We start from the raw sequence: 27923 nt of genomic DNA, 5'->3' as shown, positions 1-27923 counted from the left end.
TTTCGACGTAGTGGGGATTCTCAGAAGCGCCCCCAAATTCAAAAAATGTTGGCGGGGTATGGTATGGTTTAGCTATTTTAGCCGCTAAAGGTGGGTTTTAAGTTCGAGTTTAGCCGCTAAAATCGCTAAAGTGAAAACTAAATCAGTAAAAAAGGCAAAAAATTATACATATTTGTTGCAAATTTTATTATAACTTGATGGGGAATAGCCCAAAGCAAATTTTCACAAAGTTTGTATTCCTTAAAGTGGATTAATTAAGAAAAGTAATCGTAAAAAAATGACGATTTTAGCGGCTAAACTAGAACTTAATACCCACCTTAAACTCGAACTTAATACCCACCTGTAAAGGTGCATACCGGCCTTTAGACCAAAAAATCATACGTTGACGTTATGTTACGTCTACGTTACATTTTTAGATGCATAACCAGGCCTTCACAGTGACAATACAACAGGTACAAAAATATCGCTCATCTCTACATAATAATAAGAACGGCGGTGCATACCAATAAGCATCATGCCCTCTACCCCCTCTGACCTATAGTAAAACTATTATGATCATTGTTTTATTGTGCGGGTGACCGGGAACAATTCAAGTAAATTGAGGAACTTGACCGCAATCTACGTTCCATCAAACTATATTTTTGTTTTTGATATTGTTAGTTATACAAAGGGGGACAAACAAAACCTATAAAGTGTTTTTATTATATTGTTATGAAACTAATAGTGGTTATCAACATTATCGAAAAATCCCGATTAGCAAGCAACTGTCCACCATACAAACCCACAGAAATTCGTGTTGCTTCATTTTTTCAATTGTTTTGTTTTTAAAAATCAGCAATAAATTGTAAGTGCAACAATTACGATATTAATCACAATTATTAACAAGTTGAAGTTAGCAATTCGAAACGGTTTGTTAACGTCAAATATTGGGGTGAATATTTGAGGTAGTTGGAATGAATTATTCCTATCTTTGTCGTAAATACACGTGTATGCATACATAATATATTACAGATATGAGTGGGTTCCATCTTTGTTTACATTTTTGATTAGTGGGGTTGTATATGTGTGTTGGCTTCATTTTAAATGGTTCTTGCATTTCGTTATAATTTAAATAATATGAACTACAGTAGTTTTCGCTTATAGCACATATACGAGATTTTCACATATAGTCAAAAAATAATTCATTTTTTTTTTCATTTTCATTTTATTTAACAATACAGCAAGCCTTCGTGGCCAATAAATCGTATTGTTCTTAAAAATAGTAATACATTAATAGTAATTGTAAAGTTATCAATCCTAATCATATATACTTAAATTACCCTACAATGCCTACCATTCCACCATCCTCACTTTTGCCGAAGTCACATAGAAAACTAATGGCGTTTTCTTTTCTTGTAAAAAATTCACACTTTTTTTGCATTTTGCCCGGAAAATGCACTCTAGGTTCTTTTCTAAAAAAAAAAACAGGCAAAAGTGCGAACAGGCTTCGAATTCTGTTGTGAAAATAGCGCCACGCATAGAGGCAAATTACGGGCATTTTCAGCACTGCCAACAAATGAGAGTGCTGCGATTGCCCTGTTTCCTTCTTTGAATTCTTTGCTGCCCGCTGAAATGATAGCTTTTTTTAGGTTTCTGGTAACATTTTAAAAATGCGCATTCTGTACAGACAAAATGAAGGCAAAGCACTTTTTTCAGAAAACACCATAATATTAATAAAGGTAAACTAACACCTACCATTGGTAAATAACAGTCAACATTAAATATATTCATTCAAACTAGTCAGTAGCAAGTTCCTAAATTTATTCTCAGGAAGCCCAAAATCCCTTACTGCTACAGGAAGATTGTTCCAAACCCTAGCAGTAGTAACAATAAACCCCTTCTCAAAAAGGGAACAATTTATTCGTGGTATAATTAAAATTACTATCATTATGAATTAAATTTCACACATATTCACTTTTAGCCCAATTTTGCATATATTCTATTTTTTTATTGTGCTAATAAAAATAAATCGGTCAAGACTGTTTAAGATATAGTCCACAATAAAATAAAATGTTGGCAACATCATGGAAAAAGCGTTGGATCTTATATATATTACTTGAATTAATTTAGCTTTCTTGAAATATATCTCATTGATTCAAATATATCTTAACTAATAAATAATAGTCTTTTATTTATTTTTCATTTTATAGTCATATTTCTGGAAATATGCGAAACAATTATATACCAAAATTACATATAAAAGAATTTGCTTAATTGTCGAATTTCACACATTGTCAAAAAAAATGTGCAACTATGGGTGTGGACTATAAGCGAAAACTACTGTATATGTTATTGTTTATAAATTTTGGACTTGCCATTGCCATTGCCATTCCTTATCACCATTTAAAAGAACCAATGGTGATCTGAATTTATAAAATAAGTTATAAGAAGTCATTAGAAAAGTAGAGCACGGTTAAAACGAATTCGAAAGATGTGGGTAAAGAAAAATGAACTCAAGAAACAGTGAACCCTCCAAGTCAATAAATCCATTTAACTCTATCTTTAGAAACATATCGACCTTATTGCATCTTAGTTCTGTTATGATTTCCAGAATTTGTAGTCAGCCTTATTAAAAGGTTAATTATTTCACAACTCCATTTATTGTTTTAGTAAAAAATATGAAATAGATTTCATACTAGTTTTTTGGGAATGTTAATTAAATGAACTAAAATAGAGGAAAAAGAATAGAGATTTAGTAAATTTGTATTTCTCATAATTTCTTAAAATTTGGTAATTTTACCATAAATGTAGAGTAGCTTGTGAATCTGTTTGCTTTTGGGACATATATGTTTTAACGTGTCTTTATGAAATGAAGAAAAAAGTGTGCCATCTTCGTATAGTGCTAAAAAACTTTTCGTTATAACTGATGTACGTTTAAAAACGTTTTATATATATTTGAAATGTTACTATATTATTGTGGCTAGAGGATGTCGCTTTGTATATTATATTCGCCATCTATAGCATTAGCACTAAAATGAGACGACAAAAATATTAAAATGGATTGTTGTAATGATGGTAGAACAATAGAATTAAGAATTGAAGAAATTAATAAAATTCGGAATAAAACCAAAAGGTTTCTGTAGAAGTAGGTTAGCTATAGTGACAGCACTTTATATCAGTTTCAATAGACTATTCAGTCCATTGTGATACCACAGTGGTGATCTTCTCTCATATCACTGAGTGCTGATTCCATGTTTAGCTCAATGCAAGGGACCTCCTTTTTCTAGCTGGCGTTTCACCTTACAGTGGAACCAATTAGATAAGCTTTGAAACACTCAGATGTGTCTTAAAAGCTACTTAGGACAAATCATCGTAAAAGATTTTTGATGTTCGATCGAAACTGAGATTGAACCCATATGTAGCTAAAAATATCTTCTTCTTTATTGACATTTCCGATATTTAAGTAAAAAAAATAACATGAGACACTTAACCTAATCGTTATTTTTGTTTTATTGACATTAGCGTCTAGTTCTATACCAATTATAATACATAAGTATATATCTATATAAAGGTTTACATATAATATTATATTTGTATCTTGGACCTTGTAAATAATTTGTAAAGTTTTTTATATGTTTCTACATTTCGGGTCTTTAAAATGTCGCCGATATTGTGAGTGTTGACCCCGAGTTGTGTTAGGCCATTCCGGAGTTCACTTCTTATGTCTTCCTGATTAGTTCACATTCAAAAACGATATGATGCATATTTTGGATAAGACCACATTCAGATAAGTCAGTATCCGATATATTTATCCTGCGTAGATGGTGTCTTAGTTGGTTATGTCCAAATCTAACTCTGTTGATTGTTGTTATTGTGTGTCTTGGCAGTTGGGTATCTTTAAACCACGGACTTTTGTTGATATTTGGTTCCATTTGAAAGAGGGCTCTTCCAAATACACTTGTATCCCAGCGGTGTTGCCACGAAGCGATTGCGTTTTTCTTGTCAGACTGACAAATATCTCTGTGGAATACCTGTCTGGTAAGTGCTCGTATGTATTCGTTGTTTGCAATACGATCGGCTCTTTCGTTTCCTGTAATACCACTGTGACTTGGAATCCATAATAGGTGAACACTTTTGCCAGATGTATGTAAATCAAATATTAATTGTTTTATTTTGTAGAATGGGTGGAGTTTATTCCGTGTAGTAGATTTTATTGCCTCTAGTGTGGATCGACTGTCCGACACTATAAGAAACTTTGCAAATGCTTCTGCAGTAAATATTGAGCAAATATTTTTCAATTGGAATGATTGTTCTTCTCCACTATTTGGGTGCCAAAAGGCTGATGTGACACGTTCTGTAGATTTTGAACCGTCTGTGTATAATTGTTCGAAATCTTTCCATCTTCCATTTGTGACCTGTAGAAACTTAGATCGTATTTCTTCATAAGAAGTAAAATTCTTCGTGTAGATAAAATTATAGGTAACTCACCTTCTGACACAAAGTTTCCTTATGGTAAAAGATTTTTTCTCTTGGTGCGGAAAATATTAACTTAAAAATCTGTACAAGCAATTCATTCACTTAAATGAAATTATCCATATATTTCCTCAAAGCAATGTCCTGAGCTCATACCATAAGACTTGTTGTGCAGACACCTTACTTGAAAATACCTTACTAAATATGCCTTGATATTACCCTTTTTCCCCACCAACACATAAAATTAAAAGTGCAAATTTATGTATATGAAGACTATCACATTTTTATCAAGTCTTGTCAAATTATGCATGGAAAAAATCCTATGTATTGATTAGGTTTGCGACTTTTGCGATATACGTATTATAAATGTATGTCGCAAAAGTCACAGTTTGCGACAGGCCAACTCTGATCCAAACCCAATGTTGATGACATATGCGATCGATTAAACATCCACTTTCCTGATCTTACCAATTATTTCCCTGCTAGAAATTTGAACAAGGTCCACATGGATTAAACATCCACTTTCCTGATCTTACCAATTATTTCCCTGCCAGAAATTTGAACAAGGTCCACAATTTAATTGCCGGCAACACTTGGGGTGCGGACAAAGAAACCGGTCAGTGGTCAACTATGCAGCGCCAGTGCGGACACCTCAGACAAGTGGTACGCAGTGAAATGACATGCAGACCTGCCAGAGCGCTGCCCTTAAAACTGCGACAGGGTGTCTCCGCAGCATACCCCTGGAACACCTTTTGGCTTAAATCTACTTTAGTACAAGTGGTCCGATTTGTCCAATTTTTGATCAGAGTGTAGAGTTTTCGATTCTAAACACAAAATGTAATATACCACTTTTTGGCGGAAAGACCTATTTTCGGAGTTACGAGCCCCTAAAGTTTTCATTGTCACGTATATTGGATTTAGTATCCATCGCACATAATCATCCTAAAAGTAATATATTTAGAATAACATGGACCCGGAGAGGTCCTGGGTTCGCGTTAGCCCACTTTGGACTCTGTCCATAGGTGAAAGTCCCAAACCCCGGCCGAAGGCCGGCTACCTATCCTCTTTGGATCCGCGTTAGCCCACTTTGGACCCTGTCCATAGGAGAAAGTCTGAAACTAGGCTTTTCCGCCAATTTTTTTACATTACATTTTCGATTTGAAATCCCTTCTCCTACACTCAAAAAAATTTTGTTTATGTTTTACAACTTGTGCTAAAGTAGATTTGTTCCCAGTCATTAGCGTAGCTAGACAATTTTCCTAGGGGGGGCTATAGCCCCCCTAGCTAAAAATTTATAGACTGAACTTATAGGTTCAATTAATGTTTTATTTCATAAAATTGAATAAAAAATTAGACATCAAAATAACTCGACAATTAATTTATAATAAAGCAACTAAAAGTAGTTCCACACTTTTCCCAGCAAAAAAATTGTGAGTTGTTCTAAAGGCACAACTTTAAAAGTACTTCCAAAAATGTCCTCAATTATTTTAACTACACAGGACGTTTTTTTACTTCTTTTTTTTCATATTTTAATGTGTAATTTTTTGTTTTCTTTTTTTTTCAAATAGTTTAAAAATAAGAGTACGAATAAATAAATTGGTACAAATTATTCAAATTTTGGCACAAAACTGCTAAATCCATTATAGAAAAATCGATAATTTTGGAAATTATTCGAGGAAAAACGTTTTAACCAAGCGTCAGAATGCATTGAAAATCATAAAGACAATATAAAAATTATTTATTTGGGAAAATATCACAAAATTTTTTAATTCACATTCAAAACACTGAATTCGGATCTCATCTTAAGAAGTGATGCAAATTCATTGCAACGTCTGTTGAAACGGTGGACATTTGTCCTATGACAAGCTCATATTACATTCATTGCTTCTCCGCCAATTTTGCACCACTTCTAGACTCAAAAAGAACATTTTCACTACTTTTTTGGCAACGCTTTTTCGCAGCATTATTAAGATATTAATTTATGAAAGAATAGTTTTAATATCAATTACTATTTTTTTAATTAAATTAAACTAAATCAATCATAAGTTCAACCAAAGCTTTATTTCATAAATATCTGACTTCAAACATTGCCATCGGCAACTGCTACCACAACCCAAGTAATTCGATTGTTCGTGAAAGTCTTTAGCGGAACTTTGTGCGATTGTATATACTTGTTTAATTTTTATAAAAATTAAAAAAAAACTATTGACATTTATTGAAAAATGGAAAATCATAAATAGAGTTTCAAATTCTGGGGGGGCTAACATTTTTCTGGGGGGGTCTAAGCCCCCTCCCCAGAGGCCTTCCTACGCTTATGTTCCCAGTATAAGAGGCAGGTCTGAACAGGATTCATGAGGATACCGTAGCTGAAGAGAATCTAGAAGATTAATCCTTTCTCCGAATCCGACCACCGCCCATAGCACCGGAGAAAGAGACCTCACACGGCAGTTTTGGTCCAATTAAGGTCAGACCAGTTCATCCGCCTCAATTCCTTACCCAGTTATGTTTGCAAGTTTCGTTGATTGAATCATAACCCTAGTAGGGTTAGCATGCGTACGATGATTTGGATCATGACAGTGGAGGTATCAGCCAATCATAAAAATATTAGTAATAATGTAATCAACTTAGGAGACCAAATTACATATTATTATAACCATTTTAATCACATAAATGACTGAGAGGGACATCTATATAACTCCTATATATTAGTTCTGTACAGGGAATGTCGCTTTTAATTATAATATACATCATCATTGAGATAAACACCGTTCGTCGACTTTATTGTTTTTAATTTCGTATTATTGCACAAATTAATCACAATAAACAGCTATTGTGAATCAAATAAACGTCATTTGAAAATTTCCACTGATGAGATGTTCCGGGTAGGTTAGGTTAGGTTAGGTTAGGTGGCAGCCCGAAGTATCAGGCTCACTTAGACTATTCAGTCCATTGTGATACCACATTGGTGAACTTCTCTCTTATCACTGAGTGCTGCCCGATTCCATGTTAAGCTCAATGACAAGGGACCTCCTTTTTATAGCCGAGTCCGAACGGCGTTCCACATTGCAGTGGAACCACTTAGAGAAGCTTTGAAACCCTCAGAAATGTCACCAGCATTACTGAGGTGGGATAATCCACCGCTGAAAAACTTTTTAGTGTTCGGTCGAAGCAGGAATCGAACCCACGACCTTGTGTATGCAAGGCGGGCATGCTAACCATTGCACCACGGTGGCTCCCAATCTCCTATGGACAGAGTCCAAAGTGGGCTAACGCAATCTTAAGGGGGGAAAAGTAGCCGGCCTTCGGCCGGAGTTTAAGACTTTCTCCTATGGATAGAGTCCAAAGTGGGCTAACGCAATCCCAAGGGGGGAAAAGTAGCCGGCCTTCGGCAGGGGTTTAAGACTTTCTCCTATGGACAGAGTCCAAAGGGTAAATATTTCAGTAATAATCATTTTTTTTGTTCCTACTCAGAATAAAAGCTCAATAACTTTATTAAGAGTGGACCTATAAAGATATGTTATACATCAAACGAAAGGCCAGAGTTTAGGCAAACTGCGTATAAAAAACTATGGTGTAATCGAAGACTTTTTGAGATATAACGAAAATAACAAAAAATTAGGGTAAAAATTTCTTATTTTTATTTATGTCTCCCAAACTAAATTAAATATATATAAAAAATATATTTTGCGTATAAAAGTGCATAAAATAAGCTTTCATATGACACCAAGTTTGTTTAGATTCCTGATCTTACCAATTATTTCCCTGCTAGAAATTTGAACAAGGTCCACATGGATTAAACATCCACTTTCCTGATCTTACCAATTATTTCCCTGCTAGAAATTTGAACAAGGTCCACAATTTAATTGCCGGCAACACTTGGGGTGCGGACAAAGAAACCGGTCAGTGGTCAACTATGCAGCGCCAGTGCGGACACCTCAGACAAGTGGTACGCAGTGAAATGACATGCAGACCTGCCAGAGCGCTGCCCTTAAAACTGCGACAGGGTGTCTCCGCAGCATACCCCTGGAACACCTTTTGGCTTAAATCTACTTTAGTACAAGTGGTCCGATTTGTCCAATTTTTGATCAGAGTGTAGAGTTTTCGATTCTAAACACAAAATGTAATATACCACTTTTTGGCGGAAAGACCTATTTTCGGAGTTACGAGCCCCTAAAGTTTTCATTGTCACGTATATTGGATTTAGTATCCATCGCACATAATCATCCTAAAAGTAATATATTTAGAATAACATGGACCCGGAGAGGTCCTGGGTTCGCGTTAGCCCACTTTGGACTCTGTCCATAGGTGAAAGTCCCAAACCCCGGCCGAAGGCCGGCTACCTATCCTCTTTGGATCCGCGTTAGCCCACTTTGGACCCTGTCCATAGGAGAAAGTCTGAAACTAGGCTTTTCCGCCAATTTTTTTACATTACATTTTCGATTTGAAATCCCTTCTCCTACACTCAAAAAAATTTTGTTTATGTTTTACAACTTGTGCTAAAGTAGATTTGTTCCCAGTCATTAGCGTAGCTAGACAATTTTCCTAGGGGGGGCTATAGCCCCCCTAGCTAAAAATTTATAGACTGAACTTATAGGTTCAATTAATGTTTTATTTCATAAAATTGAATAAAAAATTAGACATCAAAATAACTCGACAATTAATTTATAATAAAGCAACTAAAAATAGTTCCACACTTTTCCCAGCAAAAAAATTGTGAGTTGTTCTAAAGGCACAACTTTAAAAGTACTTCCAAAAATGTCCTCAATTATTTTAACTACACAGGACGTTTTTTTACTTCTTTTTTTTCATATTTTAATGTGTAATTTTTTGTTTTCTTTTTTTTTCAAATAGTTTAAAAATAAGAGTACGAATAAATAAATTGGTACAAATTATTCAAATTTTGGCACAAAACTGCTAAATCCATTATAGAAAAATCGATAATTTTGGAAATTATTCGAGGAAAAACGTTTTAACCAAGCGTCAGAATGCATTGAAAATCATAAAGACAATATAAAAATTATTTATTTGGGAAAATATCACAAAATTTTTTAATTCACATTCAAAACACTGAATTCGGATCTCATCTTAAGAAGTGATGCAAATTCATTGCAACGTCTGTTGAAACGGTGGACATTTGTCCTATGACAAGCTCATATTACATTCATTGCTTCTCCGCCAATTTTGCACCACTTCTAGACCCAAAAAGAACATTTTCACTACTTTTTTGGCAACGCTTTTTCGCAGCATTATTAAGATATTAATTTATGAAAGAATAGTTTTAATATCAATTACTATTTTTTTAATTAAATTAAACTAAATCAATCATAAGTTCAACCAAAGCTTTATTTCATAAATATCTGACTTCAAACATTGCCATCGGCAACTGCTACCACAACCCAAGTAATTCGATTGTTCGTGAAAGTCTTTAGCGGAACTTTGTGCGATTGTATATACTTGTTTAATTTTTATAAAAATTAAAAAAAAACTATTGACATTTATTGAAAAATGGAAAATCATAAATAGAGTTTCAAATTCTGGGGGGGCTAACATTTTTCTGGGGGGGTCTAAGCCCCCTCCCCAGAGGCCTTCCTACGCTTATGTTCCCAGTATAAGAGGCAGGTCTGAACAGGATTCATGAGGATACCGTAGCTGAAGAGAATCTAGAAGATTAATCCTTTCTCCGAATCCGACCACCGCCCATAGCACCGGAGAAAGAGACCTCACACGGCAGTTTTGGTCCAATTAAGGTCAGACCAGTTCATCCGCCTCAATTCCTTACCCAGTTATGTTTGCAAGTTTCGTTGATTGAATCATAACCCTAGTAGGGTTAGCATGCGTACGATGATTTGGATCATGACAGTGGAGGTATCAGCCAATCATAAAAATATTAATAATAATGTAATCAACTTAGGAGACCAAATTACATATTATTATAACCATTTTAATCACATAAATGACTGAGAGGGACATCTATATAACTCCTATATATTAGTTCTGTACAGGGAATGTCGCTTTTAATTATAATATACATCATCATTGAGATAAACACCGTTCGTCGACTTTATTGTTTTTAATTTCGTATTATTGCACAAATTAATCACAATAAACAGCTATTGTGAATCAAATAAACGTCATTTGAAAATTTCCACTGATGAGATGTTCCGGGTAGGTTAGGTTAGGTTAGGTGGCAGCCCGAAGTATCAGGCTCACTTAGACTATTCAGTCCATTGTGATACCACATTGGTGAACTTCTCTCTTATCACTGAGTGCTGCCCGATTCCATGTTAAGCTCAATGACAAGGGACCTCCTTTTTATAGCCGAGTCCGAACGGCGTTCCACATTGCAGTGGAACCACTTAGAGAAGCTTTGAAACCCTCAGAAATGTCACCAGCATTACTGAGGTGGGATAATCCACCGCTGAAAAACTTTTTAGTGTTCGGTCGAAGCAGGAATCGAACCCACGACCTTGTGTATGCAAGGCGGGCATGCTAACCATTGCACCACGGTGGCTCCCAATCTCCTATGGACAGAGTCCAAAGTGGGCTAACGCAATCTTAAGGGGGGAAAAGTAGCCGGCCTTCGGCCGGAGTTTAAGACTTTCTCCTATGGATAGAGTCCAAAGTGGGCTAACGCAATCCCAAGGGGGGAAAAGTAGCCGGCCTTCGGCAGGGGTTTAAGACTTTCTCCTATGGACAGAGTCCAAAGGGTAAATATTTCAGTAATAATCATTTTTTTTGTTCCTACTCAGAATAAAAGCTCAATAACTTTATTAAGAGTGGACCTATAAAGATATGTTATACATCAAACGAAAGGCCAGAGTTTAGGCAAACTGCGTATAAAAAACTATGGTGTAATCGAAGACTTTTTGAGATATAACGAAAATAACAAAAAATTAGGGTAAAAATTTCTTATTTTTATTTATGTCTCCCAAACTAAATTAAATATATATAAAAAATATATTTTGCGTATAAAAGTGCATAAAATAAGCTTTCATATGACACCAAGTTTGTTTAGATTCCTGATCTTACCAATTATTTCCCTGCTAGAAATTTGAACAAGGTCCACATGGATTAAACATCCACTTTCCTGATCTTACCAATTATTTCCCTGCTAGAAATTTGAACAAGGTCCACAATTTAATTGCCGGCAACACTTGGGGTGCGGACAAAGAAACCGGTCAGTGGTCAACTATGCAGCGCCAGTGCGGACACCTCAGACAAGTGGTACGCAGTGAAATGACATGCAGACCTGCCAGAGCGCTGCCCTTAAAACTGCGACAGGGTGTCTCCGCAGCATACCCCTGGAACACCTTTTGGCTTAAATCTACTTTAGTACAAGTGGTCCGATTTGTCCAATTTTTGATCAGAGTGTAGAGTTTTCGATTCTAAACACAAAATGTAATATACCACTTTTTGGCGGAAAGACCTATTTTCGGAGTTACGAGCCCCTAAAGTTTTCATTGTCACGTATATTGGATTTAGTATCCATCGCACATAATCATCCTAAAAGTAATATATTTAGAATAACATGGACCCGGAGAGGTCCTGGGTTCGCGTTAGCCCACTTTGGACTCTGTCCATAGGTGAAAGTCCCAAACCCCGGCCGAAGGCCGGCTACCTATCCTCTTTGGATCCGCGTTAGCCCACTTTGGACCCTGTCCATAGGAGAAAGTCTGAAACTAGGCTTTTCCGCCAATTTTTTTACATTACATTTTCGATTTGAAATCCCTTCTCCTACACTCAAAAAAATTTTGTTTATGTTTTACAACTTGTGCTAAAGTAGATTTGTTCCCAGTCATTAGCGTAGCTAGACAATTTTCCTAGGGGGGGCTATAGCCCCCCTAGCTAAAAATTTATAGACTGAACTTATAGGTTCAATTAATGTTTTATTTCATAAAATTGAATAAAAAATTAGACATCAAAATAACTCGACAATTAATTTATAATAAAGCAACTAAAAATAGTTCCACACTTTTCCCAGCAAAAAAATTGTGAGTTGTTCTAAAGGCACAACTTTAAAAGTACTTCCAAAAATGTCCTCAATTATTTTAACTACACAGGACGTTTTTTTACTTCTTTTTTTTCATATTTTAATGTGTAATTTTTTGTTTTCTTTTTTTTTCAAATAGTTTAAAAATAAGAGTACGAATAAATAAATTGGTACAAATTATTCAAATTTTGGCACAAAACTGCTAAATCCATTATAGAAAAATCGATAATTTTGGAAATTATTCGAGGAAAAACGTTTTAACCAAGCGTCAGAATGCATTGAAAATCATAAAGACAATATAAAAATTATTTATTTGGGAAAATATCACAAAATTTTTTAATTCACATTCAAAACACTGAATTCGGATCTCATCTTAAGAAGTGATGCAAATTCATTGCAACGTCTGTTGAAACGGTGGACATTTGTCCTATGACAAGCTCATATTACATTCATTGCTTCTCCGCCAATTTTGCACCACTTCTAGACCCAAAAAGAACATTTTCACTACTTTTTTGGCAACGCTTTTTCGCAGCATTATTAAGATATTAATTTATGAAAGAATAGTTTTAATATCAATTACTATTTTTTTAATTAAATTAAACTAAATCAATCATAAGTTCAACCAAAGCTTTATTTCATAAATATCTGACTTCAAACATTGCCATCGGCAACTGCTACCACAACCCAAGTAATTCGATTGTTCGTGAAAGTCTTTAGCGGAACTTTGTGCGATTGTATATACTTGTTTAATTTTTATAAAAATTAAAAAAAAACTATTGACATTTATTGAAAAATGGAAAATCATAAATAGAGTTTCAAATTCTGGGGGGGCTAACATTTTTCTGGGGGGGTCTAAGCCCCCTCCCCAGAGGCCTTCCTACGCTTATGTTCCCAGTATAAGAGGCAGGTCTGAACAGGATTCATGAGGATACCGTAGCTGAAGAGAATCTAGAAGATTAATCCTTTCTCCGAATCCGACCACCGCCCATAGCACCGGAGAAAGAGACCTCACACGGCAGTTTTGGTCCAATTAAGGTCAGACCAGTTCATCCGCCTCAATTCCTTACCCAGTTATGTTTGCAAGTTTCGTTGATTGAATCATAACCCTAGTAGGGTTAGCATGCGTACGATGATTTGGATCATGACAGTGGAGGTATCAGCCAATCATAAAAATATTAATAATAATGTAATCAACTTAGGAGACCAAATTACATATTATTATAACCATTTTAATCACATAAATGACTGAGAGGGACATCTATATAACTCCTATATATTAGTTCTGTACAGGGAATGTCGCTTTTAATTATAATATACATCATCATTGAGATAAACACCGTTCGTCGACTTTATTGTTTTTAATTTCGTATTATTGCACAAATTAATCACAATAAACAGCTATTGTGAATCAAATAAACGTCATTTGAAAATTTCCACTGATGAGATGTTCCGGGTAGGTTAGGTTAGGTTAGGTTAGGTGGCAGCCCGAAGTATCAGGCTCACTTAGACTATTCAGTCCATTGTGATACCACATTGGTGAACTTCTCTCTTATCACTGAGTGCTGCCCGATTCCATGTTAAGCTCAATGACAAGGGACCTCCTTTTTATAGCCGAGTCCGAACGGCGTTCCACATTGCAGTGGAACCACTTAGAGAAGCTTTGAAACCCTCAGAAATGTCACCAGCATTACTGAGGTGGGATAATCCACCGCTGAAAAACTTTTTAGTGTTCGGTCGAAGCAGGAATCGAACCCACGACCTTGTGTATGCAAGGCGGGCATGCTAACCATTGCACCACGGTGGCTCCCAATCTCCTATGGACAGAGTCCAAAGTGGGCTAACGCAATCTTAAAGGGGGAAAAGTAGCCGGCCTTCGGCCGGAGTTTAAGACTTTCTCCTATGGATAGAGTCCAAAGTGGGCTAACGCAATCCCAAGGGGGGAAAAGTAGCCGGCCTTCGGCCGGGGTTTAAGACTTTCTCCTATGGACAGAGTCCAAAGGGTAAATATTTCAGTAATAATCATTTTTTTTGTTCCTACTCAGAATAAAAGCTCAATAACTTTATTAAGAGTTGACCTATAAAGATATGTTATATTTACATCAAACGAAAGGCCAGAGTTTAGGCAAACTGCGTATAAAAAACTATGGTGTAATCGAAGACTTTTTGAGATATAACGAAAATAACAAAAAATTAGGGTAAAAATTTCTTATTTTTATTTATGTCTCCCAAACTAAATTAAATATATATAAAAAATATATTTTGCGTATAAAAGTGCATAAAATAAGCTTTCATATGACACCAAGTTTGTTTAGATTGGACCAAACAAAAAAACAAAGGAGATATATCAATTTTTTGCTGACCCTTTGGAAGGCTATATCTCAAGACCCGGGTATTTCCGGGACAAAAATTTTACCTTGTTAGAATCAGCATACTAAGTTACATAACATATATTAATTTCAAGCAAATCGATGAGGGGCCCATAAACTGCAGTTGCTCCCATAGTTCATACGAATGAAAACAGGCCTAATATTGCATCGCATAATGGCAAATTTGAATCGTATGTTTCGCAACGATCGTTGCACTGGTGTTCTATCCAGAACATCTCACCAGTGCAACTCGCGCCGATGTTGCCAGATTGTATTTTGATAAAGTGACGCTTCTTCGATTCACAATAGCACTTTATTGTGACTAATTTATCGAAAAACAAGAAATTCAAAGTGGTACAGTGTCATAAATAATCGCAGCAGTAAATATTTATTACTAGTTGAAGCATTTCATACATTAAAAATGCAAGATTTCACTTGTTTTATGTGATTGTTTTTAAACAGCTGATGACAGTGTTGCATATTTTTTTGGAGATGTCCTGGATAAACGAGTACTGTGTTTTCTTTCAGTCCATGCATAGGGTATCCCTTGCTAAAGAAAACAGCCCTATTATTAATTTTCAAATTGTTTACATTTAGTTAATACCACTTCGGGGTTGTTGTGCATCTCAAACAGCTAGGGCTGTCATCCGGGATAAATCCCGTCCCGAAATCTCGGAATTTTCGGGACGGGATTAGTGCCGAATCCAGGGAATTTTTATTTTGAATTGGCGTCGTTCTAAATTGATCTAAAAAGGCACCTAATAATTGCACTCATGCGATACTTTTTTGTAGTAACTTAGCGTGGTACAACTTCTCAATAGTGATGTCGCTTTTGCGAAGAGTTTTGGATATCGTATACGACTGTTTTCGACGTGGTGGGGATTCTGAGAAGCGCCGTCAAATTCAAAAAATGTTGGCAGGGTATACATGAGCTATATTATAAAATCACAATTTCATCAAAAATCGAAGTAACATGTGAAATGGAATTCTTGCCACATGAAATAAAAAGCAATTATAAAAAGTCCGTCAACAATATGACAAGCTCGCGTTTATCTGAAAAAAAATTTGGATGCCTTGATATTTGTAAAAAGTTACTTAAAACGAAGAAGTGCCAAAGGATTAACGCAAGAGTACGAAAACATACCTAATCTAATCAATATTCTTAAATTTTTTGCTGAGTAAGATAGCGATATGAAATTGCTTTTTAATTTATTTTTATCATAATTTTTTGTTTTTCTTCATGTTGTTCAGTTGGACTGTGTTCGTTAAATGTGAAACCAATTTGAAATGGCTTTTTAATTTGCTCTTATGTTCTTTTGTTAATAAAATTGAATTAAATTGATTTGGCTTAATTTACAACAATTGTAGATTATTATCACTTAAGATAATAATCTAATCCCGAAAATTTCGGGATCCCGAAAAAAATCCCGGGATGCCGGGACTCTATATTTTGAAATCATGAATCCTGGGATTTATAAAAATCATCCCGAATGACAGCCCTAGTGCGCACTTATAAGGTAGAAGTATAAGATATTTGAATTCAAGTTTTTATTGCATCACAAGCAACCATCCAACACGAGCAGCTGAATTTGACATGAATAATTACAACTAAGCATTATTAATTCTACCCATGTAATTAATTACAACCTTTTTGTCTTTTTGGGGCAACTCTAAACGAATGTGTCTGACTCAGGGCTGCCAATAAAATTTCCGAAAAAATCGTCATAATCGTCACTTCTATTTTAAAAATCGTCAAAAAAATCTGAAATGTAAATAAACTAATTTTTGGTTAAAAACAAAATTATTTATTTCATATAAAGAACAGAAAATGAACATGTTGTTGAAATGCACAGTTACCATTTCAACAACAAAAGCATAATGAATTCAGTTTTGCATAAAAATAAAATAAAAAAAAAACAAACGCTTATATGATTAGATTTAAGATTTTATTAAAAAAAAATAGAGATCTTTAATATTTACGTATATAATAGGGCAACGATTTTCCAAAATTTGATCATAAAACTCTTATTGATTGACTCTCTAACTAAGAGATACAATTTTCTATATAAAGAAAATTTTAACAAAATCTTCTATAGAAATATTTTGCAAAAATTGTCATAGAAATAAAATTGTGCAAGAATTTACTATAGAAAAAAATTGCCAAAAATGTTATATAGAAATAAATTTTTCCATGAATGTTCCATAGAAATAAAAATGTGCAAAAATGTTCTACAGGTATAAGTTTTGAGAAAGTTTTCTACCGAAATAAAATGTTGATAAAATTTTCTGTAGAAATAAAATTTTGACAACATTTTCTATAGAAATAAAATTTTGAAATAAAATTTCTATAGAAATACAATTTTGACAAAATATTCTATAGAAATAAAATTTTGACAAAACTTTCTATAGAAATAAAAATTTGACAAAATTATCTATAGAAATAAAATTTTGACAAAATTTTCTATAGAAATAAAAATTTGACAAAATTATCTATAGAAGTAAAATTTGACAAAATTTTCTGTAGAAACAAAATTTTAATAAAACTTTTTTAAAATTCGATATAAAAATTTCAATAAAAACATTTCGAATAAAACAATATTTTGGTATATACTATCCAGAGAAATTTGATCAACAATTAAAAAAAATATATTTTTTAATTTGGTAGATTTTTGGTAAAAATTTCTTCCAAATTTGGTAGATTATTTTTGGCACGAGTGGCAACCAAAGATATGTAGCTCCTACATGTATGACATTTCTAGCAAAAACGTGCAATTCCCTATCTCGCAACTATTTTGCAGGCTCTATACGTATAAACTAACGGCTTCTATTCATGATTTTTGAACGTAGGTAATATCGTTATTTTTGGGTAAAAAATCGGAAAATTGGCATTTGCTATTTTTTCAGTAAAAAATCGTAAAAATGCCGATAAATCGGCAAAATTGGCAGTCCTGGTCTGACTGTTTGATAGTATCAGCTCTTGGTGTTCTGTATTTCCTCTCTGTTATTAACAGAACGAGTTTGTAATATCAAGATTAATATATATAGAAAGGTGGGTACTATATCCAGTTTTCGGAAGTAATTCTATAGCAAGACAAGGCACGTAATCCGTAGTTTGATTCCGCATAATGAATCTCAATATTCGATTGACGATAACAAGTATCTTTCTTATATTTTGAAAATAGTGACAAAATATACTTGCAAAATATATAGAATTATGCTTCTTTAAGAAACACCGCTGTGGCCAATTGTTTGCAAGTTGACACCTTTCATCGTCTTGAAAAATAAAAACGCTCCGTATCCACACTGGTACTTCTATGCTGCGACTATTTCAAATTAAACGTTGGCATCACTGATATGAACGGTACGGATGAGAATAATTGACAATTGTAAAAACGGGGCGAAAGTTAAACGGTGACGACGTCGACTTATTCAATGGTCAAAGAAAAAAGTACTTTTCGGGAAATTCATGGTGAAAATTAATAAAATATTATGTATCACATTAATCTGAAAAGTGGTTTCAAGATTAAAAGTGAATAGCTACGATTTTCAAGCTTAAAAACCATTTAAATTCAAGAATAAAATATCTGTGTGAATTGTTTGTACGTTTGTGTTAGGAAAGAAAAAATATTTGTGAAAAAGGTGGTGGTGAATTTGCAAATTAGAAAAATATTCCACACAATTCCACAACAACAAGAAGTGATTGAAAAATTAAAACCATCTCAGATACATATGTTGTATGTGTAGTGGCGTAAAATACGAAAGAAATCCATTAAAGAAAAAATTAGTGGAGCCCGACATTAAGAAAAAAAGGAGAAGAAACCTATCAGACAAATTACAATAGTCATTGGGCAGTAGCTCGTCGAAGAAAGGAAGTGGGATAATAGCAAATTTGTATTTCGGTTTTGACATTTACACACAAGCGAAAACGACGACAACGGCGAAGAGCACAAAAGAAGAATACTAAAGAATACAGTGCACAAAATACCGAATAAAAAGTCTAACGCAAGCAGAAATATGGAAATTAAATAAGTACTGACCGAAATATTGCAAATATATTTCTTTGTGGAAAGAAATCGCGGAACATTAAAACTCCGTGTGGAAAATCACAGCAATGATTTCCGTTTTCGGTTGAACTTTCCAAAACACTACAAGAGGAAAAAACGGTAAAAAAAAGGCTTAAATTTTTTTCTCTAAGGGTACGTACGTACGTCGATCGTACGTACACCCGTGTTGTTCGTCGTTCGCCAAGTAGCATCAAAATCTAAAGAAATCGGCGAGCCAAAAACAACAACAAGCGAAGCGGCAGAAGCTATTTAGTCGCCAGCTGGACGGACAACAGAGGCACTGGCATATTTTCTTAACCACTTTTGCTATTTTGCCACACAAAACACTCACACGACGAACAAGTTGTGTTGGTGGAGTGTGAGGAGAGAAGGTGCAGTGCAGCAGTATCAGCAGCAAAAGAAATAGATCTAAAATAAAGTGAAAACAAGAAAAGCTCCACCTAAAAAGCTACGAAAATATCATCGCTATTCACAACAACTACAACATCATCATTGTTGCAAATATTTCTCCAATGACCGCTCCTCAGTACTAAGAGGGAAATAGCGTCGTCGTCATAGCGAACAACAACTAACAAATAGGAAATTTTCTAAAGATTTTCTTCCTTCGAGTGAATCTACTACACATCGACTCAAAATGGATTATTTTTTGGGTTCGTAAATAACTTTCATATGCTCCTTGTAGTATTCTTTCTTTTTCATATGTGCAAATTTGTTTTGTTTTTCTTTTTATTGTAAATGGAAATTTGTATCATAATTATTGTGTAATATCGACTTATTTTCCTTGCACCAAGTGGGAAGAGAAAAACATGTGTTTGGTTACATTTTTTTTTTGGTTTCCTTGTTTCATTTCTTTCTTCGTTTTACATTTCTTTGCCACATATCTTCGGCGAATAAATCTTTTTGCCAGTTATCTATGTGCTTAGGTCCTTTGGAATAGTGATAATAAAGGTGAATTTTGTATTCCTTCTTTATTGTCGATTCGATTTTTTGTTGTTTTTATTTCTACCGAATATTTTCATGCTGAATGTGTAGCATATTATTTAGGAAACTTTTTAGTTTTGGAATTCCTTAGAATTGAACAAAATTCGATGATGCGACATATTTTCCGCAATACTCCGTCCAGTTTCAATATCTAATTAGAATATATCAACCCATATTAAATATATCTATCGAAATGGAATCAATATGGCCTTTTTGTAGATATCGGTAATGTTGAGGGCGAGTGCAAAGAGAACCATAGAAAAAGTATGGACACAGAAGTACTTATTACAGTCAAACATGATTATAACGCACTCCCAGCGAACAATGACGATATATTTAGTCACGTGAAATGACTATGGTATCTTATGATTTCGATTGGGAAAATATGTGCAATATTCTCGAAATTGATTGCAAACTATGAAGGACACTGTTATAGATTTTGGGGCCTGAATTCCTCACAATATTACTAATTAACTTTGCAATGACACTATCATTTAGGCGAAAATGCAATAAGGGAAAGAGTAGTGTTCACTAAGGCAACAATTTTATTTGCGAAACGAAAACGCCCTTAAAATGTTCACAAATTTGAGTTTTGCTTTAATTCTATTTTCAATCCCCTTAATTTATTTTTATTTATTTATTGAGATCAAATAGTACTAGGAAAATGTGCGTTTTGTGTATTTGTTGCTAGTACATTTAATTTATTCAATACTAATTTTAATTTTATAACATAAAAATATTATATAGTTTTTAACACTAGTATAATTTTTATAATAAGTATCTAAATCTACGAAGAGTTTTGTAAGAAGTTTTTTTTTTAACAAGTTTTAAATTTAGCTGTATTGGCAACAGTTTGAATATCGTTTGGTAATTGATTCCAGAGACGGATAGAACATAGAATTGCCTTTCCTATATTTGACTCCTGAAATTGTTGCTTTATATTTCTACATCTCCTTGATTTAGAGAAGGTTGTCCTTTTATAAAAGTAGCTCGGTTCTTATATACAGTGACTCACACGTCTAACCGGACGCTACAAAAGTTATACTTTGGTCACACTAGGCAAAACAGAAATCAAAAAAAAAAAAATCCGTCGCCACAGCGAAACCAGCAAACATTTTTATTTATTTATTTATTTATTCATTCATTAATTAGTAATTAGCTCATATTGGATATATAACATCATGGTAGGATTATTTTCCAAAACCCGTATCCAGATATTTGGAAAATGGTTCTGGAAAAATGTTTGGCCTTAGGTTTAATTTTATCAAATCTCTGTGAAAAATATAGATTTATGGTTCAAATGATACACCAAAATAATAAAGGAAATTTTGTTTATTATTCTATTATAAAGCAAAAAGACACAAAACGGCCACTCTTAATATATACATTTAAAAAATGTAACAAAACATATGAAATTCATTCCACACATCTAACTGGATTATTCAAACAGCGTATTATTATTCATATTTTGTCGCATATCCTTTAGCAGATATTACAGCTTCTAGTCTCTTTGGTATTGAAGACACAAGATTTTTGCAAATTTGAGGATCCATATTGATCCATGCTTCCAAAATATATGACTTGAGCTCCTGTACATTGGAATGCCAATTGCGTGCCAAACGTGCTCGTTAATATTGAGATTGTGTATAATAATAATAAATTATCTCTATTTTTCCAAATATCTCGTACATTTTAATTTGAAGTTGCACGCGTCCGGTTAGACGTGTGAATCACTGTATGTATATGTTATGTTAACGGTATGTTTAATATTTGGTTCGCATACACGCCAATTCTATCGAATCTTTCTGAGTCCATAAACATACAGTGCTGTTCAAAACATTTGCAACTAGCCCTACCATGAACTTAATCTATCCCATAATAAGAGTGTCATAGTTTAGCTTTCGCTTCAAAAATAATCTTTATGGAGTGGTATTATCAAATTCCTATTGGGTAAAGGAATGGGCTGTTATAAAATATTGATATTTCCCGAAAGGTAAATAATCGTATGATTCCACCTGTTCAAAACATTTGCAACTACCTACACCCGTTGTTATTTTCTTCTTTAATGGCATTATTTTTTATATTTTTACCTGAAATTGTTATAAGGCCCCATAAAAGGATACATTAAGCGTACAAAACGGACATTGTAGGAATATGGCTTAGTTCATTACCTAATTTGGCCATAAACTGAATAATTCGTTAAAACGACCAGCAATAAGTGTAATTAAGATATCAAAAAGCGAAATAGCGATGATTTTAAAGTTCGGGTATCACAAAAATGAATTTCGGAAGAGTACAATGTCCACAAATCAACTGCGTATCGAGTTATAAACTGAGGATGCACCAAAACTGTGCTCTGAGGTGGAACAAAACCTAAGACTACGCGAAAAGAAGATTAGGTTAGGTTAGGTTAAGTGGCAGTCCGATGTATCAGGCTCACTTACACTATTCAGTCCATTGTGATACCACATTGGTGAACTTCTCTCTTATTACTAAGTGCTGCCCGATTCCATGTTAAGCTCAATGACAATGGACCTCCTTTTTATAGCCGAGTCCGAACGGCGTTCCACATTGCAGTGAAACCACTTAGAGAAGCTTTGAAACACTCAGAAATGTCACCAGCATTACTGAGGTGGGATAATCCAACGCTGAAAAACTTTTTGGTGTTCCGTCGAAGCAGGAATCGAACCCATGATCTTGTGTATGCAAGGCGGGCATGCTAACCATTGCACCACGGTGGCTCCCGAAAAGAAGATCATATGATCAAATGAACTATGCAACAATTGACTCAAATATTATCTAAAGGAGTAAAAAATTGAATTCGACTGGATAGAGCTTTAGGAGTCGGAGTGCGATTATAGAAAAATGTCAAAAATCACTTATTTCCAAGAAAAATGGGTTAGAGCACCTTCAATTTTCACAAAAATACTGTAAATGGGCTGAGGAACAGGGGAAATTTATTATATTTTCCTACCAATCAAAATTTAACTTGTATGGTTCGGTTGGTAGAAGTTTAGTACGAAGGTAAGGAAGGAAAGTTTTAATCGAATAAATACAAAAAGTTCCGTTAATAATGGTGAGGGCAATATTATGGTCTGAGGGTGTTTTCCTGGACAATTTATTGGCCCGATTCATAGAGTCAAGGGTATTATGCTGTTGGAAGTCTACAAAAACATTTCTCCCATGTGATATTGCCGTAAGCATATCGGGAAATTCCTTCTGCATGGATTATTCAGCGTATTCATGACCTCGAGCACAAACGTAAGGTAATAAAACAGTGGATTTCCGACCAAAAATTGCGGGTGCTTGACTTGCCTGTTCAGTCGCCTAATGTAAAAGTCATAAAATAACCTTTGGAAAATTGCAAATGAATAATTGGTATTAAATAAATTTGCAAAAAGTTTATGATATCTATTTGAACCTGAAACATAGGATATCAATGACCATTTAATCCTAACCAATGGCAACAAGTTGCGCAGAAGTAATCAAACGACATGGCTACAGTATCAACTATCAACATTTATCATCAAAAATTACAAAAACTAATTATAAAATTTTAAATATATGGGACACTTAAGATTAGTTGCAATGTTTTGAACAGGTGGAAAACTCTTATTTTTAAATAATTTTAAAAATTGTCAAAAAGGCTTTGTCGTTAATTCCCACAGGCGGTGTGGTTGCAAGTGTTTTGAATAGCACTGTATATTGTTGAAGGTAGTAGAGAGTTTGTAAGTTTGTGTAGGAGTTAAATATGTTTTTGCAAATAGCATTCTGACTTTAAATGACGTAAAATATTGGGCTCTACTTTAAGGCCGGTTCTATATTTGTTTTTCGCGTCGAAATTTTTCCTATTAGGCTAGGAATAGTGACAGCCCGATATTTCAGACTCACTTAGAATATTCAGTCCATTGGGATACCACAGTGGTGAACTTCTTATTCATATTTTCCCTATTACATTATTAAAATAAGTAATTTTGAAGTTTATATATTTTACTAGGTATGTTTTTTTCATTTCATTTCATAAATTATAATACAAAAGCCCACTGTCACAAATATTACCCAGTTTGACCGTACCGTAAGTTATATACAATTTGTATGAAATATATATTTTATATACATAAATTAACTGGTGATAACTTAAGTATTGGTTCCCCAACCAACAACAAACTAGATTGTATCATATGCGGATGACTGTACAATCATGGCATCCGGGCCCATTGTTGATGAAATATGCGATCGTTTAAACGCCTACATTGCTGATCTTACCAGTTTTTTCATTGCTAGATATTTACTACATGGACGGCGGAAGTAATTCCGACAGTAAACTACCCCAAGATACTCGGGGTCACATTCGACAGCCTGTTTAAGTCGTCTGCCCATGCCACTGCAATTTGTAACAAGCTCTGCGGTAGAAACAAGGTCCTCAAGTCACTTGCCGGCAGCACTTGGGGTGCGGATAAAGAAACCTTGCTGACTACTTATAAGGCAATTGGCCGGTCAGTGGTAAACTATGCAGCGCCAGTGTAGATACCTCAAACAAGCGACACGCAGTGGAATAACATCCAGATCTGTCAGAACGCTGCCCTTAGAACTGCAACAGGATGCCTCCGCAGTACACTCCTGGATCAAAGCAGTACCTCTTGGGTTGCTATCGAACTTGTCATCCAAATCGCCATCTTGATAGGCAACCTCCACCCAGGAATGTAAGGGTTGATCTTGACCTTCTAGAGCGCGAGATCCAGCGTTACAAAAGTGAGCCTCTAGATAAGGCAGCATATCAGACAGGTATGAACAGAATTCATGAGGATACTGTAGCTGAAGCGGTGAGAAGCTACAAGCTGTTCTCGGAGTCCGGCCACAGCCCATAGCACCGGGGGAAAGAGACCTCCCACGACAGACTAGGGTGGTTTTAGCCCAATTAAGATCGGGCAAGTGCAGCTGTCTCAATTCCTACTTATCATTGATTGATAGCGGCGTAGCTGAAGTGTGTCGCATTTCTAACAAAGGGCCACATGACACTCGTCACCTTTTTGCTTGCCCAGCTAAACCTACCCGACTCACCACCAGATCACTCTGGACGCACCCCACCCTTGTCGCAGAGTTCCTAGATCTGGACACCAGCTGAAGTACCAAAGCATTGAACAAATTAGATGAAATTACATTAAAAACTGTTACAACAACAACAACTAAAAAATAAAATAACCCACATAAAATCACACCAACTTTTCCTGATTCAATAACTATTTTAGAGATAAAAATAGATATTGATGTCCTCCAATAAGTTCGTATTTAAATTGTAATAATATTAAAAAAATGTGTTTTAAATCCATTGTGATAATTAAGTGGTGAACTTTTTATAGCCGAGTCCGACTTTTCACCTTATTGTGAAACCACTTACCATAGAAATGCTTTGAAACACTTGGAAATGTTTCCAGCATTACAGAGAGCGGGATAATCCACCGCTGAAAACTTTTTGGCGCTTGGTCGAAATTGAGATTGATCGCATGACAATTTGTATGCAAGGCGGGCATGTTAATCATTGCACCACGGTGGCAATGAAAGATTAGAAGAAATAAAAATAAAAATACAACATTTTCGAAATTGTTTGCAATAATATAAAGGACTTTGGCATAGCTTTTGAATTTGCAACATCTTTAGAATAGAACGATTATTTGGGTGGAATGAAAACGATAGAAAAACGACTGTAACAATTGTCCATATTTTCACAGAAATCAAAACGCCCTCATCAGTTAATCCAATATTTATATCCAACTAAGTAGTAGTATATGGAATAGGTAGATGTGCTGCCTGTTTTTACTGAAAATGAGACAATCAAGTCCATTGTTTGTCTTCGTAATGTCCCATAGTATATTTTGTCAGAATCGGTTTGCTTCAATAGAAGCAAATAATTGGGTAGGTTTAACGTCAAAAGCCAGGAAATCCTATATGTATTAGGTGATGTGGTACCGTGATGGACTGAATACTCGGAGTGAGCCTCAAATAGAACGGGATGTCAGCCATCTGCATATACACCATCAGTTCCGGGGGCTTCAAATCAGTATCTCATATACCCTCCATCTATGATTTTGTCAGTAAATGGTTCAAAAGATGTTATCCAGTGGTTGTGAACAATTTCTTAACCCTTCAAGTCAAAGCCTTTAGGCGTGAATAATTTCATCAGCTGAATAAAAAGAAAAAATGACATAAGACGATTAACTTCCTCAACTTCGAGGAATCCATGGCCATGAATACAATGAACATATTGTGATTTTAAAAATCATGATACATATGTATCATGGACAATTTGGAAAAAAACAATTGGCGACTTGGGTATGAAGCCATTTTCGAGCAATTGGTGATATTTCTGAGTTCCTCTAAGCGGTTTTAACGTAGTGTGAAACGCAGTTCTGACTGAGCTGTAACTAGGAGGTCCTTGTCTTTGAGCTAAACATTGAATTGTAATCGGCTTTTAAGGCTTTCAATCTTACTTTTAATAAAGAAAGAATTGGACAGCACTTATTGAAAAATAGAGAAGTTCACCACTTGTGGTATCACAGTGGACTGGGTAGTGAAAAGTGAGCCAAAAATAACAGGATGTCGCTATATCTAACAATCTGCATCATCATGGTAGCATCCTTGTAGTTCAGGCTCTGTAGTCATTATGTCACCATTTGAACTACAAATTAGGCATTCTAATGAGAATCAAAAAGTTTACTACTCAACTTTTGGACATTTTCAAAAGCTGAAAATGTTGGCTTTCATTTCCTTTTATAAGTATACTAAGTAATAAAAAAGTCAATAAATAGACCAAAAAACCTGCAACATAACAAAACTTCAAATATCTATATAAATTTGTTCTTCAACCGTCGAACTGAACGGACGTGTTTTTTAATAGCGGAGTATTTCATCGTAATAAGTACTTATTACGAATTTCACGTGTGGTGGAAATAATAAACCACCATGCAGCGAAATTCAAAGTGCGTTGCTAACTTCAGGGCCCAGTGGACGGGTAACGACTGAAGTTATAAATTTGGGCATCGACCAAGAGTCAGGCCCAATTAGTCGACCTGTAGACGGGTCGACTGGCGGTGACACTTTGGCAAGTCGAACCTTTTCTAAGGTGACGACATCAAAAGGAGGCAATCCCTCTCGAAAGAGATTCAAGGAACGAAGAAATGCTTTGTTTATCCTAAAGAAATTAGGATCAGTCGACCCAAGCACGTTGTCGGCTAAGCAAAGCGATTCATTAAAATGGGCTCAAGGAATTCTTGAAGCTGGAAAAAGGGAACGATCACCGGATGAGCTACCATCCTCTAAACGGGATCAAAGATCGTTTGCCTCAGTTGCAAAAGACAGCCTTGTGATGGCTATTATTAATAAAGGAGCATTGGACGGTATGATTCCAAGGCAAAAATGGGGGGAAATTGAGAACGCGATGTCTGGTGTCTACTCAGAGGTGCGAAAAAAGTTTCCCGGACCAAGTCCTCGACGGCAAGATGCTGGATGGTATCAAGGACGATATAAGTTAATAGCTTTTGCAGACCAGAGGTCTATGGATTGCTTTAAAGCTGCATTGATGCTAATTGGTGAAGTTTGGGAAGGAGCCGCTTTGGAGTTAGTCGATAAAAAAAGACATACCGGCTAAACCTAGAGCACATGCATGGATACCGGCAAACCCTCCTGATCCTGAGTCAATACTAGAGAGACTAAAAGAATGTAACCCAGATCTTCCAACCGCCGATTGGAAGGTTGGTCGTTTGGATGAGGTGGATGGACCAAGACGGCATGCGGTATTTATATTAAACATAGAGTCGCTGCCACATCTAGCCCAGACCCAAGGACGCGTAAGTTATGGCTTTCATGATATCCATATGAAGGTATACAAAAGCGATCAGCCAAAGGATTCCGAAACGGACAAGCCTCCGGTAGAGTCAGCAGTGGAAAAATCTTCTAGCGAAGCCGAAGGAGACATAAAACCTGCAGACTATGGCGAAAATCATATGCGGGAAGTTTCTACAGGCTCAAACCTCACCAAAACTGAACCGCGGATTGTTGCGAGAGTCACCGAGA

The 27923-nt window shown here is 35.2% G+C and overlaps 1 protein-coding gene across 4 annotated transcripts in view; it reads left to right on the top strand.

Annotated features, from left to right (window-relative positions):
- Window positions 1–561: 561 nt before the first annotated feature.
- The window catches only part of Larp4B (La-related protein 4B), an 82693-nt gene continuing 55331 nt past the window's right edge, over window positions 562–27923 (top strand). For 3 of the 4 annotated variants that reach the window (XM_075303910.1, XM_075303912.1, XM_075303909.1), the window contains exon 1: window positions 18196–19522. In XM_075303910.1, the coding sequence (XP_075160025.1) occupies window positions 19507–19522 (16 nt within the window). In that variant the 5' untranslated portion in view covers window positions 18196–19506. Of the gene's footprint in view, window positions 845–18195; window positions 19523–27923 lie in introns of those variants that run through there. The other variant, XM_075303911.1, reaches the window with a different exon arrangement.

The sequence above is a fragment of the Haematobia irritans genome, chromosome 4 (assembly GCF_050003625.1).
Source record: "Haematobia irritans isolate KBUSLIRL chromosome 4, ASM5000362v1, whole genome shotgun sequence".
Taxonomy (NCBI): Eukaryota; Metazoa; Arthropoda; class Insecta; order Diptera; family Muscidae; genus Haematobia; species Haematobia irritans.
This window is presented reverse-complemented; position numbering and strand designations above follow the sequence as displayed.